The sequence below is a fragment of the Ovis aries genome, unplaced genomic scaffold (assembly GCF_016772045.2).
Source record: "Ovis aries strain OAR_USU_Benz2616 breed Rambouillet unplaced genomic scaffold, ARS-UI_Ramb_v3.0 scaffold_85, whole genome shotgun sequence".
In the NCBI taxonomy this organism is placed as follows: Eukaryota; Metazoa; Chordata; class Mammalia; order Artiodactyla; family Bovidae; genus Ovis; species Ovis aries.
Window position 1 is genome coordinate 848284 of NW_024599827.1, and position 17456 is coordinate 865739.

General features: G+C 41.1%; 1 protein-coding gene across 4 annotated transcripts in view; it reads right to left on the bottom strand.

Moving 5' to 3' along the window:
- ADAMTSL3 (ADAMTS like 3) overlaps positions 1–17456 on the bottom strand; it is a 381800-nt gene that overhangs the window by 108027 nt on the left and 256317 nt on the right. For all 4 annotated transcript variants that reach the window (XM_042242633.1, XM_060408762.1, XM_027957113.2 and 1 more), the window contains exon 17: positions 5869–5998. In XM_042242633.1, coding sequence (XP_042098567.1) covers positions 5869–5998 — 130 coding nt within the window. The remainder of the gene's footprint in view (positions 1–5868; positions 5999–17456) is intronic.

Below are 17456 nucleotides of genomic sequence, written 5' to 3' on the forward strand. Positions count from 1 at the left end.
AGTAGCTTTAGGGGTGAGGAAAATCACCAATAGTAGATACTCTGACGACAATCAGACCACACAGCTAAAAATTAGAAGGCTTTTGCTGCACTATTAAAACAACTCAGCTTAACTATGTAATTTATTAGGAGCCACTTTGGGATGGTCAGTCTTTCAAGAAAGTATATAACTACTAGAATTGATTGGTGACATAAGGGACTGGAAGGGGAACCATTCTTATTCAAGAAACAGGTAACAATTTCTTATTAAGAGACAATGAACACAGCATTTTTTGTTTTAATTCAAGACCTGGGTAACAAGTTGATACAGAAACATTTTACTCTTGGCTTTTGTCTCCCCACCTCCCTGTCTAGCCATGTTGAGTCCTGTCACAGAAGAAGAAGGCTCTTCTTGGACTAGTGGAACCATTATGTAACCCTGTCCATTTCTCTCTCCTGGAAAAAGCAAACTCCATAAATAGCAGACACTCAGCAGTTAAAGGACAGACCAAAGGGAGTAACCCCAGAAGAGCAAATAAACATACAACGCCCCACCTTGGAGAGTTCAGGCTAATACATCAAACACATTTGCCTCTGGGTAAATAAAGATCTACTGACTGTCCAACCCAATCTCACTGGTAAGTTTCACCCTGGGGTGATATTTTACTGCTATTGCCCTTGGAGTCAGTAAATATTTGTATGGAAAGTATTGTGCAACACCCTGTTCCTGTTATTCCTACACCACTGGTTTCTAGAACCTAAAACATTTTTGTAAACTTACCTTTATTTTGGCATCAACCCTTTGTCTCTGCTGGGTTTTTTCCAAAATAACTCTCAACCTTCAAAAACTTTATTAAACTTGCAACTTTGAAATGAGGAATAGTATTTCTCTTCACATAAAAACAGACCCTTAATTTTGCAAAGGGGCCAAGATATATTGTGTGCTGTATTATTCCCAGCTTGAAAGCTCTGTGGGCAAGACTGCTGAGGCAGATTATGTGCAAGATTCCTGGCCAAGGCTGAGTGATGAGGAACCTGCTCGTGGGCTAGTGCATGAATAAACCAGCATGCTCCCTTCAGTAGCATAAAGGGACAGTTTCTAGATCTGAAGTCAGATCTTGCCCCAGTTTGGTGAGCAAAGGAAGGATGGCACTGCAAACCAAGCTCAGCCCTGCCTTGGCCTCCTAGGCAGGTAAAGCAGAGGCTGGTAGTCTTATAACTAAAACAAACCCTGAGCATTTCAAAGGACTCATGAGTAGACATGAAGATAATTGCAAAAATACTAGGCAGAGTACTGCAGATGTGAGTGAGAAACGCAACCTGAAGCATGGCTCAACAATGAAAGACTAGAGCTGAAAAGGACCTTGGTGATGATAAATTCTAACACCTTTCATCAACATTCAGATGAAGAAACTGGGCCCTAAGAGCCAAGGGACACGTCTGAAGTGTCCTGATTGAGGCAGAACTGGCCTCTACTCCATGCTCCATATCCACTCCCACTTCTCTCTGCACTGTTAAGACACATCCCTATCATGTGTCCAAGGTTAGGATCCCATCTCACACCGTTGACTTCATATATCAGGGAGCAGAGAGCCGCTGATCACTTTTATGGGAGAGTACCAGCTCATTTCATGGATAAGGGCTCCAGGCAGAGGGCCGAGACCCAGAGGCATGAATGAGCAGGAGCATGGGTCAAAGTGAATAATTCAGTGTGGCTGCTGGGCAAGTTCAGGTTCCTCTGAGTGTGTGTGAGTGAGCATGTGTGTGTGTGTGTGCGCGTGCACATGGGCTGTGATAAGGTGAGAGAAGTGATGACAGGGAATGTGGTTCAAGAACCTAAAACCAGGGTCACCAAGGACTTTATCTGCTCTCATGGGTTGAACTGCTTTCTTCAAAATGAAGCTGAAGTCCTAACCACGAAAACTCATAAATGTGAACTTATTTGGAAATAGCATCTTTGCAGATGATAGACTTAGGCTGAGGTCATCAGATGTTGGGCTCTAATTCAATAGGAGCAGTGACCTTATAAAAGGGGAAATTTCAATGCAGAGACCTACAGAAGGAAGATGCTACGAAAACACACAGGGGATTTCCCTGGTGGTCCAGGAGTTTGGCTAAGACTCCACACTCCCAACGCAGAGGGCCTGGGTTCCATCCCTGGTCAAGGAACTAGATCCCACATGCCACAACTAAGAACTGGTACAGCCAAATAAATAACTAAATATTATAAAAAGAAAACACACAGGGAATGCCATCCACAAGCTGCTGCTGCTGCTGCTAAGTCGCATCAGTCGTGTCCGACTCTGTGTGACCCCATAGATGGCAGCCAGCCAGGCTCCTCCGTCCCTGGGATTCTCCAGGCAAGAACACTGGAGTGGGTTGCCATTTCCTTCGCCAGTGCGTGAAAGTGAAAAGTGAGAGTGAAGTTGCTCAGTCACATCCAACTCTTCGTGACCCCAGGGACTGTAGCCTACCAGGCTCCTCCGTCCATGTCCATGGGATTTTCCAGGCAAGAGTACCAGAGTGGGTTGCCATTGCCTTCTCCCATCCACAAGCTAAGGACGCTCAAGCTACCAGAAGTTAGGAGAGGCGCACAGAACAGGTTTTCCCTCAGAGCTGTCAGAAGGAACCAACCTTGATTAAGGGTTTCTAGACTCCCCATATGTGAGACAGTGAACTTCTGTTGTTTAAGCCACTCAACTTATAGAACTTTGTTATGGAAGCCCAAGGGAACTCATACATATGGCAAAGTAAAGACTGTGGCTTTTCCACAGAGAAAAGGAAGTCACTGGAGGGTTTTCTGTGGGAGTTCACATGGCCATTCTCCAATTTAGAATACAGTTTCACAGTCATAGGTGGACATATGGATCAGAGCAGGAAACACTAGAGGCAGGACTCAAATTTTATGATAAATGGTCGAGGATATATCTAATTTGGACTCAATCCAACGATACTTTCAGATTCACATGCAGGTGGGCTTTAAATGGGTGACACTCAGATGAATTATGGCAGGCTAGCTATTTCGGTTAAGGTAATTAATTAAAAATTTATAATTGATTTCAATATCTCTACCTTTGTTCTCCCCATCTCAGGGTTTGAGCAGTCTCTTTTAAGTGTACATTTTTTTTTTTTGGCCATGCAGTGCAGCATATTGGGAATCTTGGTTCCCCAACCAGGGATCAAACACACATCCCCTGCATTGGCAGCTCAGAGTCTTAATCATTGGACCACCAGGGAAGTCCCTAAATGTAAATTTGATTTATCAAATTCTCCAATGGCTTCCCAACAACTCTCAGGATCAAGTCCAAACGCCTGCAATGGTCCTACTATGTCTGGTCTTGTCTCTGGTCTGGTCTCTCATCTCCAGGCTTCCTCTCTATCTAGTTTCTTGGACACACCAACTTCTTCCTTTCCTTGGGACCTCTGTATATACTGTTCCTTCTGCCTAGAACACTCCTTCCTCTATGCTTCCCCTGGCCAATTTTCACTCCTCTTTTACATATCAGCTTACATAGAACCCTCAGGGAGGCCTCCTCTGAATGCCTGCACCCAATCCTCAGTCCAAACCAATCTACATTAGGTCCTTATGCAACTCTTGTTCTTGAGACTTTTTCTGTTTCTTTATAGCATGTATTATAATTTAAGTAATATATTTATTTATGTTTGTTTAACTCTTCCTCCTACCCCATGCCAAGACTCAAGTTGAAGGAACCAGATTAAAAACCTTGTACAGCATGATTCCAATTTCTTGGGACAACAGGTTGAGATATTAAACTATGCTTCTCACCTCCTGAATTTCTCCTTGTCCTTCACCCTGGTCAGACGGGTAGTTTCCATCTCATAGAGCCTCACCCGAGGGATGTGGTGGGGGTGGGGGGAGGAGAACAGAAACTAGCTTCTCCAAAAATATCTAAATCATTGCTTCTGATATTAGATTAAGACAAAACTGAGAAACCTAAGATGAGTAATTTGGATTCTTAAGGTTTTGGATTCTTAAGGTTTTCAATTCTTAACATGAGTGCTATTTCCCCTGAGATAAAGGGGATGTTCCAAATGGACAGAATCTCAGCATCACCTCCCATATACTTGATGTTCTTGGAGCGCTCCGGATAGAATTGCTGATAAAGTGAGCATCCTGACTCCCAGTTAGATCAAACCTTCTAATACTCCTACTGTGTTGTGTCTTCTGCCATTTTCTACTAGTATTCTGGTGCAGATGACTCTGGAATTCAGTAGACCTGGGGGCGGAGGTGGGAGGTCTAGGGAAGATTTCCCTATGCTGTTTCTGGGCCTTGCTCACCAAAGTAACTGTGTAGGTCTTTACTGCCTTGTCTCAGTTGAGTACAGCAAGATGGCTCTAACATAAGTCAAGAAGTTCCCTGGGGACTTCCCTAGTGGTCCAGTGGTTAAGAATCCTCCTTGCAATGCAGGGGATGCAGGTTTGATCCCTGGTCAGAGAACTAAGATTCCACATGCCTCAAGCAACTAAGCTCACACAGCAACCACTGGGGCCTTGCACCACAACTAAAGAGTCCATGTGCCACAGTGAAAGATCCCATGTGCCGCAACTAAGACCCTACACAACCAAATAAAAAGAAGGAGTTTCCCTTATTTCCTTAGCTGACAATCTAAGTCAGAAATATAGTAATGGATATAAAATGCTATGCCTGGTTCCCTGTAGATGTGGTCTCCCTAAGGATGTAGCTGGCCTCCTCCAAGACTGAGCAGGTTAGAGACCAAGACCCACAAAGAAAGGACCCATCTGCAGGACAGAGAAACATGGATCTCCAGGATGCCCTCACTCACTGGATCCTCACCACCAGCACCCTGAGACCACCAAGACAGGACTTTCTTCCTCACAGCCAACACATCTCATGGAATCAAAATCAGAAAGATCAAGAGACTTCCAGAAGCACAAATTATTTCCTGAATGACCATAAAAATCTATCTTTAGTCCTGGATGTAACAGACATAATAAATGTCCTCAATTGCTTATGATCCCAGACATAATTAAACTTACCTTTAGTGAATGCAGGTACCTAATTAAATGGGTGATATAATTACTAAGAGGCAGAAAGAGAATCTGGCAATGAGGAAGAGAGGAGGTGACTGGGAATGAGCTTTCAATTTTGGCTTTAAATATATCATAGAAGAGGGGTCAAGATTATACAGGTAAAGGATAGAGAAGAGAAAAAACTGGGGGCTGGATTTTGGAATGTCTTGTGAGAAACTAGTGATGCTGAGTTATAATCCTCTGGAGCTAACAATAGCCAGGGACAGAGAAACATGAGGAAAATCTATGCTTCCTTCTGATAAAAATCCCCAGCATCTTATAAGGACTTAAGAAAGGAAGCAGATTAATTTTTTAGGTCAACCTTTCAGGCCAAGGAGACCAAAAATAAGCCAACATTGCCCACTCTTTGGGGACTCTTAACAGTACACCCCACAATCTGAGCTCTCTGGCAGGTCAGTGGGAAGGGTGAGAACACACAGGTGTGATTTCTAGGTAACAAGTAGGAAATCACTCAGTTAGTCCACAAATATGGACTGAGCACCTTCTGTGTACCTGTGTTAACTTGACCTCAGAGCCTGTGTTCCCTGATGCGGCTTCAGGCAAAGAAGTACCCCTGAAGGGACAGACATGAGACAACAAAACTGCTGAGCTCATGGTATTGCCAGCAGCAGCCAGTTCACATTCACTCACGTATGACGCAAAAGGCCGGGTAAAGGGGATTCCTGCTTAACCTGACAGTATTCTGTATCTTAGTGAGAATCTGGCTGGCACATAGCTTGAACAGAGAAGGGAGAATTCTGATCTCCATGGGTGACTCCCCCCTCAGCCTCAATACACATGCATGATTCTCTGCGGGGAGCAGAAGACCGCACGTACCTGGGTGGGCAGGGCTCTGTGTTACAAGCCTGGCTCATTGCCGGAGGGCGGTGGACCATATCACACAAGGTGTCATTGACCGTCTGCTGGGTCTGCAGGTGTAAGCACACTGCAATGGCTTCTTGATGGCCTAGAGGTTGGAAAGAGAAAAAAAAATATGCAAATGACTTAGAATGACTCATTGTGGGGAAAAAAGAAAACAGGGAAAAAAGAAATTGACCCCTCATTCTTAAGCCACTGCCCTTTTGACTGTATTGCTTGCCTGCAGGATGCATTTCAGGGTCCACATGGAGCAAATGACTGTGCCTTTCCTAAAGTCTCCCAGGCTCTATTATTTCCTCAGTTGCTTTGTAAACTTCCAAATGGTCATTTTGAGACATCAAGGACCACCCCTGAGACCCCATCCACTGCCACACTGATCTACGTTTCAAACACACTCAAGGCCAGGAGTTCCTGCAAATGAATCATCCGCATGCTCCTTCCAAACATACACAATAATTTCCCTAAGAGGAATTTCCTATCAGCTCCTAAAGAATAACACTCTCTCACATGAGTGGAATCAAACAGTATTTGTCCGCGCCTAATGTATATTGGACTGAAAGGAGATCAAACCAGTCAGTCCTAGAGGAAATCAACCCTGAACATTCATTGGAAGGACTGATGTTGAAGCTGAAGCTCCAATACTTTGGCCACCTGATGTGAAGAGCCAACTCATTAGAAAAGACCCTGATGCTGGGAAAGACTGAAGGCAGGAGGAGGAGACAACAGAGGACAAGATGGTTGGATGGCATCACTGACTCAATGGACATGAGTTTGAGCAAGCTCCAGGAGATGGTGAAGGACAGGGAAGCCTGGTGTGCTGCAGTCCATGGGGTTGCAGAGAGTCGGACATGACAGAGCGACTGAACAACAAATGTATATTGGGATGCACTTTTAAGGTTAACTTATATCATGGTCAAATTCATAGAGTCAGAGGGTACTTTGGTAGATGCCAGGGGCAAGATGGGGGCGAGTAAGTGTTAAATGGGGACAGAATTTCAGTTTGTGCTCAGTCGTGTCTGATTCTGTGATTCCATGGACTGTAACCTGCCAGGCTCCTCTGTTCACAGGATTTCCCAGGCAAGAATACTGAAGTGGGTTGCCATTTCCTCCTCTAAGGGATCTTACTGACCCAGGGATCGAACCCTTATCTCCTACATCTCCTGTATTAGCAGGCAGATTCTTTACCACTAATGCCATCTGGGAAGCCCTTTTGTACCCAAAGGGTTCCAAAATGCAATACAGCCAACCAGCTTCCCTGTTCAAATACATACTTTCACAGGCACATTTTTCCTTTGAAGCTAGACAGGTCTGTCTGACTCCAAGGCCCAGTCTCAACCATTATTTTGTTTGTTGAGACAAATTAAAAAAAAAAAGATTATTGGGAAATCAGAACTGAGCAAAATATAAATCAAATTTTGACAGAAAAAATCAAATAAAAATTGTAATAGCAACCAACTATGCTATTTGAAATATGCAAATGTATTCAGTTTCATGCAAGAATGCGTGTTCCACATTGTGGTTCTTTTTCCAAATGCCATGTTTCGATTCAACCATTTTACAATATTTCGCAGAGTACAGTATGGACCAAAAGTATATGTAAAATGTATATTCGAGATGTTGAGTTCTTTTCCTTAAATTTTCTTTGCTTTCTTCAGTTGTAATCTCATGCTCCTGGGCATAGTAGGATGCAGTCTTAAATCTCCATGCATCTTCCAATGAATTTTTTTTTAATAAACACTAACCTGAAACATGAAGAGACACTGCTACAACATTATAACTCAGGTTCCTCCCTACAAATGTTGAACTCAGTGATTTTACAGGGACACAGATGTTCATTTTCTAGCAAGTTTCATTTCTTTTTAATCTGAGAAAAATGCAGTTATCTTTCACATATATTCTAATTTATAACCAGAATTATTTACAAAATACACTTGGAGACTATTTTGGAACATGAGTGGGTGGATCTGAAAGCACCAAAGTTACCTCATTTTAACCATTTTTATGGAATTTCACAATAGTTGTGACAAATTAAACCAAGTTTACTCAAAAGAATATAAAAGTTTAATGAGAGACTTAGGATACTTATTGAGGTGGAATGTATTTTCCAAAGATGGCCATGAGACTATCTCCCATCCCTCACACTGAACCTATGACATGACTTCAACACTTTCCACTTCAAGAGGTTTGAGCAAACCTTTATCCTCAAAAGAAAAAAGTTATAAAGATAAGTTTACTTCATCTCATTTTTAGCAAAATTTGGACAGTAATCACAAATATGCATTTAGAAGATATAAGATAAATCAAGTGTTGAAATTTCAATTCAATTTCTCTAATAAATCCTTTGGTAGCATAAGGCAACATTCTTCACTTCACAGTTGACTTCTGCAATGTCATAATACAAGGGTTATTTTATTTTTTGGCAAAAAATATCTAAAGCCTACATCAAGAAATGAATTCATAATTAAAGGGTGAAAACACAGACGCTAAGAGGGGAAGCAGAGCCAATAAATGAGCTAATACATTCTCTTGTGTTGGTTTAAGGTTAGTTCAAGTTGGGTTTCCTGCAAATAACTCTTGACTAATTCAACATGCCAAGGAACATATCACACACACACACACACACACACACACACACACACACACAGAGAAATACTCAGAGCAACAACAACAAAAAAATCTACAGTCAGAACCTTTAAGGTGTTACCCAGTACTTAATATAATAAATTACTTTTTAAAAGTTGGAAAATGATTTGAATAAGAAAATTATGTTGATATAATAACCAAATGGCCTTGGCCCTCAGAAATAGATGCAATATGCTTTTTTAAGCAGAGGAACATTAACAAAAATTGATCCGACATAAGTCTATAAAGAAAACTGTATTAAATTCCATAACCTAGAAATTATATAGGCAATATTCCTTTACCATAATAGAGTTCATCAATAAATGAAAAATAAATAATTAAACCCCCCAATCCGAACATCAGAATTTAAAAATAATCATTCCCGATAAGTGGCACTAGTGGTAAAGAATCCATCTGCCAATGCAGGAGGTGCAAGAGAGGTGGGTTCACCCCTGGGTGGGAAAGTGCACCTGGAGAAGGAAAGGGCAACCTGCTCCAGTATTCCTCCCTGGAGAACCCCATGGACAGAGAAGACTGGTGGGCTGCAGTCCATGGGGCCACAAAGAATCAGACATGACTGAGTGACTGAGAACACACACACAAAACTCCTAGCTTAAAAACAGTAATTGGTACATATTATTTGACAAGAAAAAGGAGCAGAGGAGGGCTTAAAGCAACTGGATATTAGATGAACAATGCTTGATGATGCTATTAATATTATCATGAAATGGATGACTTTTCCCAAGAAAATCTAAATTATGAAACTCACTTTAAAATTCAGTTCAGTTCAGTTCAGTCACTCAGTCATGTCCAACTCTTCGTGACCCCATGGACCACAGCATTCCAGGCCTCCTGGTCCATCACCAATTCCCAGAGTCTGCTCAAACTCATATTCATTGAGTCAGTGATGCCATCCAACCATCTCATCTTCTGTCGTCCCCTTCTCCTTCTGCCTTCAACCTTTCCCAGAATCAGGGTCTTTTCAAATAAATCAGATCTTCACATCAGGTGGCCAAAGTATTGGAGTCTCAGCTTTAACATCAGTCCTTCCAATGAATATTCAGGACTGATCTCCTTTAGAATGGACTGGTTGGATCTCCTTGCAGTCCAAGGGACTCTCAAGAGCCTTCTCCAACACCACAGTTCAAAAGCATCAATTCTTTGGCACTCGGCTTTCTTTATAGTCCAACCCTCACATCCATATATGACTACTGGAAAAACCAGAGCCTTGATGAGATGAAACTTTGTTGGCAAAGTAATGTCTCTGCTTTTTAATGCACTGTCTAGGTAGGTCATAACTTTCCTTCTAAGGAGTAAGAGTCTTTTAACTTCATGGCTGCAATCACCATCTGCAGTGATTTTGGAGCCCCCCAAAATAAAGTCAACAACTGTTTCCACTGTTTCCCACCTATTTCCCATGAAGTGATGGGACCAGATGACATGATCTTAGTTATCTGAACGTTGAGGTTTAAGCCAGCTTTTTCACTCTCCTTTTCACTTTCATCAAGAGGCTCTTTAGGTCTTCTTCACTTTCTGCCATAAGGGTGGTGTCATCTGCATATCTGAGGTTATTGATATTTCTCCCAGCAATGTTGATTCCAGCTGTACCTCATCCCGCCCAGCATTTCTCATGACATACTCTGCATATAAGTTAAATAGGCAGGGTGACAGTATACAGCCTTGATGTACTTCTTTCCCTGTTTGGAACCAGTCTGTTGTTCCATGTCCAGTTCTAACTGTTGCTTCCTGACCTGCATACAGGTTTCTCAAGCGGCAGATCAGGTAGTCTGGTATTCCCATCTCTTTCAGAATTTTCAACAGTTTATTGTGATCCACACAGTCAAAGGATTTGGCATAGTCAATAAAGCAGAAATAGATGTTTTTCTGGAACTCTCTTGCTTTTTTGATGATCCAGCAGATACTGGCAATTTGATCACTGGTTCCTCTGCCTTTTCTAAAACCAGCTTGAACATCTGGAAGTTCACAGTTCACATATTGCTGCAGCCTGGCTTGGAGAATTTTCAGCATTACTTTACTAGCATGTGAGATGAGTGCAACTGTGCAGTAGGCTGAGCATTCTTTGGCATTGTCTTTCTTAGGGATTGGAATGAAAACTGACCTTTTCCAACTCTGTGGCCACTGCTGAGTTTTCCAAATTTGCTGACATATTGAGTGTAGCACTTTCACAGCATCATCTTTCAGGATTTGAAATAGCTCAACTGGAATTCCATCACTTTTACTAGTTTTATTTGTAGTGATGCTTCCTAAGGCCCACTTGACTTCACATTCCAGGATGTCTGGCTCTAGGTGAATGATCAGACCATTGTGATTATCTGGGTCGTAAAGATCTTTTTTGTACAGTTCTGTGTATTCTTGCCATCTCTTTTTAATATCTTCTGCTTCTGTTAGGTCCATAGCATTTCTGTCCCTTATTGAGCCCATCTTTGCATGAAATATTCCCTTGGTATCTGTAATTTTCTTAAAGAGATCTCTAGTCTTTCCCATTCTATTGTTTTCCTCTATTTCTTTGCACTGATCACTGAGGAAGGCTTTCTTATCTCTCCTTGCCATTCTTTGGAATTCTGCATTCAAATGGGTATCTCTTTCTTTTTCTCCTTTGCTTTTCATTTCTCTTCTTTTCACAACTATTCGTAAGGCCTTCTCAGACAGCCTTTTTGCTGTTTTGCATTTCTTTTTCTTTGGGATGGTCTAGATCTCTGTCTCCTGTACAATGTCACGAACCTCTGCCCATAGTTCATCAGGCACTCTATCAGATCTAGTCCCTTAAATCTATTTCTTACTTACACTGTATGTGGCTCACAGCGCTGGAGAGGCAAGTGGCTGAGAGGAGATACTCTACATCCAAGGTCAGTAGCGGTGGCCCTGAGGAGATACCCCATGTGCAAGGCAAGGAGCAGTGGCTACACTTTGCTGGAGCAGCCGTGAAGAGATACCCCACATCCAAAGTAAGAGAAACCCCAGTACAACAGTAGGTGCTGAGAGAGGGAATCAGAGGATAGACAGACTGAAACCACAATCAGAGAAAACCAATCTAATCACATGGAACATAATCTTGTCTAACTCAATGAAACTAAGCCATGCCATGTAGGGCCATCCAAGACAGACAGGTCTTGGTGGAGAGTTCTGACAAAATGTGGTCCATTGGAGAAGGGAATGGCAAACCACTTCAGTATATTTACCTTGAGAACCCCATGAACAGTATGAAAAGGCAAAAAGATAGGACACTAGGAAAGGAAAGATAGGATAAGAAAGATAAACTCCCTAGGCCGGTAGGTGCCCAATATGCTATTAGAGATCAGTGGAGAAATAACTCCAGAAAGAATGAAGAGACGGAGTCAAAGCAAAAACAACACCCAGTTGCGGGTGTGACTGGTGATGGAAGCAAGGTCTGATGCTGTAAAGAGCAATATTGCAGAGGAACCTGGAATGTTAGGTCCATGAATGAAGGCAAACAAGAGATGGCAAGAGTGTACATCGACATTTTAGGAATCAGCGAACTAAAATGGACTGGAATGGGTGAATTTAACTCAGATGACCATTATATCTACTACTGTGGACAAGAATCCCTTAGAAGGAATGGAATAGCCATCATAGTCAACAGAAGATTCCGAAATACAGTACTTGGATGCAATCTCAAAAATGACAGAATGATCTCTGTTCATTTCCAAGGCAAATCATTCAATATCATGGTAATCCAAGTCTATGTCCCGACCAGTAATGCTGAAGAAGCTGAAGTTGATTGGTTCTATGAAGACCTATAAGACCTTTTAGAACTAACTCCCAAAAACGATGTCCTTTTCATTATAGGGGACTGGAATGCAAAAGTAGGAAGTCAAGAAACACCTGGAGTAACAGGCAAATTTGGCCTTGGAGTACAGAATGAAGCAGGGCAAAGGCTAGTAAGAGTTTTGCAAAGAGAACGCACTGGTCATAGCAAACACTGTCTTCCAACAACACAAGAGAAGACTCTACACATGGACATCACCAGATGGCCAACACCAAAATCAGACTGATTATATTCTTTGCAGCCAAAGATGGAGAAGCTCTATACAGTCAGCAAAAACAAGATGGGGAGCTGACTGTGGCTCAGATCATGAACTCCTTATTGCCAAATTCAGATTTAAATTGAAGAAAGTAGGGAAAACCACTAGACCATTCATGTATGACCTAAATCACTTTAAAATTAAGAGTTTGTATATGACAGTAAGTGCAGAGGGGACTTGAAAATGATCTTATAGATCCTGTAACAATTCCCCTCCCAATCCTGTCCCTAAAGGGAAAAATAAGAACTGAATTTATATAGTTGTAGAAACAAATTCTTCCAGACTTTTTAAAGAGATGTCATCTATGATAGGAACTATTTAAGATTATTGAAATGTATGCAACCTAGATGTCCATCAGCAGATGAATGGATAAGAAAGCTGTGGTACATATACACAATGGAGTATTACTCAGCCATTAAAAAGAATACATTTGAATCAGTTCTAATGAGGTGGATGAAACTGGAGCCGATTATACAGAGTGAAGTAAGCCAGAAAGAAAAACACCAATACAGTATACTAACACATATATATGGAATTTAGAAAGATGGTAATGATAACCCTGTATGCGAGACAGCAAAAGAGACACAGATGTATAGAACGGTCTTTTGGACTCTGTGGGAGAGGGATAGGGTGGGATGATTTGGGAGAATGGCATTGAAACATGTATAATATCATATAAGAAACGAATTGCCAGTCTAGGTTTGATGCAGGGTGCAGGATGCTTGGGGCTGGTGCACTGGGATGACCTGGAGGGATGGTATGGGGGGGAGGTGGGAGGGAGGTTCGGGATTGAGAACACATGTACACCCGTGGCAGATTCATGTTGATGTGTGGCAAAACCAATACAATATTGTAAAGTAATAATAATAATAGTAAATAAAAAAAGAAATGTAAGGAAAACTCCAATTCATTAAAAAAAAACTAGTATAAACCTGATGACAAAAATCTATAAAAGAAAAGAGAGCAGATCTACTTAATATAGTGTTACATGACAGATAGTTTACATGACAGATGCAAGCCTAGGGCCATACTGAAAAGGATAGTTAGTTATGTTTTCCTCTCTGCTGATTAACCAGTATGATAGAATAAATACTACTATATACTCCCAGGTAATGAAAAAAAGGAGAAGCATTATATCGTACGGACCTAGAGGAATGCCATTTTGGTGTTAAAATGCAAGTTTTATAGTACTCCAAATAGGTGAGTTCTTTTTAGGGGCCAGTTGAGGAGACAGCTGGTAAAAATTAAGGATTGTTAAAAGCCATTTGGCCTCATGAAGGGCATCATAAACATCAGTGGAGCCTGAGAGGAAGTGATCAGTTATATCAAGAGTAGCTGAAAGAAACTCCAGCTCAAGGCCTGTTAAGATTTGAAGGGATTTGAAGAGGACAAAATGGTGACTGCTAATGTACCATGTCGGAAACACATCTCCATGGGGAGTATGCCCAAATGAGCCCATGGTGGGCCAATTCAGCTTTCAGACCCCTTTCCCATTTGCAGGAAGGCATCCTTGTACTCCACCATGCTCAGTGGAGGCTACCAACTTGCATCAGTATCATTCATATCTAAATGCAAAATCCTTAGTTAAATATGGGGTTAGCCAAAAAGTTCATTTGAGTTTTTTCCATAACATTTTACAGAAAAATCTGAATGAACCTTTGGCCTACCCAATAGTAGCACACTGTAGTCAAGAGTATAATAAAAAAAAAAAAAATTACATTATGACTTCAAACCATGGGCATTCACAAATCAAATCATTCACACACAAATATTCACACACGCACAACCAGAAACAAACAGATAGGAACTTCCTATGATCCAGCAGATAAACCCACTGACCCAGCCAGCAGATAAATCCATCCACCCAGACCTTTCCCTTGCCAGTTTCCATTAAGAGATGCATCTCTAACTAGTTAAGATTGAATTCCATAGTAGGCTTTAGATTTCACTCCTTTCCATCATAGGAAGTTTGTTGACCCTTTGCGTTTCCCTTTCATTCTGGAACTTTCTCATTGCCTTTTTTAAAAAGAAAATTATTCACTTGGCTGTGCTGGGTCTTTGCAAGATCTTCAGTTGCAGCATGCAGGAACTAGTTCCCTGACCAGGGCTCCCTGCACTGGAAGTGTGGAGTCTTAGCCACTGGACCACCAGAGAAGTCCCCTCTCATTGCCTTTTAAATGCACCTGGACTCTCTGTCATGAAATGACAGCACACACACGGCCCTCCCCTAACAAACCATGCCTTCTCGCCATCTTCCTCTCTGTGGGCTCCCTGACATCTCTTGTTATCCCTTTTAATCCTTTTTTTACAATACAACTGGGCTAACCCTTCTGAAATAAACATTTGATCATTAATTTCCATTTTAATGACTTGGATGGCTTCTCATTGTTCTTAGGATAAAGACCCAAATGAACATGGCCCGTAAGACCTTCACTGTCTGGCCCCTGATTTCCTTTACAGCATCATCTCACATTAAACCCCATCTTTCTCAGTACACTAGCTGTGCCCAACTTCTTCAGCTCCTGGAATCTCCCATGTGCCCTCTTGCCACCTAGTGCCCTTCCACATGATCCTTTTCCTGCTGGAAATTCTCTTTGTACCACTGTCTTAAACTTTTGCTTAATTAATATCTCATCTTTCAGACTTAAAAGTTAAAATGTAATTGTTCTTAGGGAATCTTTCCCTGACCTCCCAAGTTAGGTCAAATTCCTCCTATTATGTGCTTTCATGGCATCATATGCTTCTTTTTAAAATTTGTTTCTAGTTATTTTTTGGTCACACCACACGGCATGTGGGATCTTAGTTCCTTGACCAGTGATCGAACCTCTGCCCCCTGTGATGGAAGTGCAGATTCTTAACCTCTGGACTGCCAGGCAAGTCCCAACCATATACTTTTTTTGTAGCTGCAATAACCAGCTGTAAGTTTAAACATATGTGTGTGTGATTATGCGATGAACACATTTCCCCCTCTAGATCTGAGTTGCAGAGGTGGGAACTATTCGTCTGTATTACTAGGTCAGCACCTTGCACAAAAAAACACACAATAAATATTTGTAGGATGTTGTTTTCGAATGAAACAATAAGAGATTCCTGCTACTGTCAAGACCGAGGCAAAGTTGGCATCATCTACCTGATTTATTATTGTTCTTGCAATTCTGGGCAGTGCAATGAGAGATAAAACCTAAACATAATAAACAACTATTGAAAGAGAAAATCATCATTAATTGCAGATGATGATTTACTTGAGGAATTCAAAGAATGCACTTGGCACAGTTAGATGCATTAAGGGGTTCAGCAATTTAGTCCATTTTCTTTTAAAAGGAAAAAACAATATTCTAAGATGAATAACTTCTTATATTATAAACTATATTATAAACATATTATAAATTCTTATATTATCCCACCAACATTTATAACACACATGTGCCAGGCACAGTGATTAAACACTTCTCCAACATAATCTTGCTTAAGAATCATATTTAATCCTTTCATTAATCCTAATAATGTAGGTGTGGCTCTTCTCATTTTACAAAAATAAACCTCTGCAAATTTAAATAACTAGCCAAAGGGAGAGGCAGAACTATGGTTCAAAATGAGGCCAAAGTCCATGTCTATGCTACTAGCCGGTGATTTTGGAAAACACAAAGGGAGAGATGAAAGGTCATAAATGCAACAAATAATATAAGACATAAGAGAAAATGTCAGTGAGGAATGTTAATCGTGTGCATGTGTGTATGTTCAGTCATTAAGTCATATCTGACTCTTTGCGACCCCATGGACTGTAGCCTTCCAGGCTCCTCTGTCCATGGGAATCTCCAGGCAAGATTACTAGAGTGGGTTGCCATTTCCTCCTCCAGGGGATATTCCCCACCAAGGGATCAAACCTGCATCTCTTATGTCTCCTGCACTGCAGGTGGATTCTTTACCACTAGTGCCACCTGGGAAGTCCATGTTGATAGTGTATAAATTACAAAACCTTATCAGTGGGTATTTAAAAGGTAAGCATAACTTTCAGGATGTACATACACACATAACATAATGCTGTATACTATATACTTCCATACACTCTAGAGACTGGAAATTGAGTATGTCAGCATTCTTTATACTTTGGGGAATTGAGAAAGAATTGTTGCCACTCCAGTATGAAAGCAGACTTGTAAAAGATTCTTAAACATCAATGATTACAACAAATTGATCTACTTTTATTTCCTGTATGTTGTGAAGGCAAGTTAAGACTATACAAATATACAATATCGGGATGGGAATCAGAGGTTTATCTTTTTTAAAATTTATCACTTGCCTATCTTATTTTTCTACCAGAAACAGGAATGCTGAAGAAATAACTGCATGCCTGTGGAAATTTTATTTTCCTGTGGTTTCCAGTCATTGCAGACTTACCCTCCCTGTTATTCAGGATGAGGGTTAAAATCCACATTCAAAGCCACACATAAGTGGGCTTGCAGAGGCTGAGCCTCTAAAACCACATGAAAATGGATTACAGAGAGGCAAGTGTCACTGCCTGTAAGTAATGCAGTAGGGACAGTAAAGCCAACATAACTGAGAGCTGTGCTCCCTCAGGACAAGGACCGTGCTTTCATTCTATATCATGGTACTGAGCCTGGAACCGAGTGGAGAGCATAGAGTCTAGCACAGAGCAGGTGTTCAGTTTCCTACATTTAGAGGATTATATAACCCTCCAAGCATTCCAAGTATTCAACAAAATTGAGTTACACATTTAAAATGAAATTTTAAGCTTGAAATCAAGAAATTAAAAACATTAAGAAAATTTAAGCCTGAACCCAAGAAATTAAACCATTGCTTTTTGCAAAGTGAAGAATCTTACTATAAGCACTTACAGTT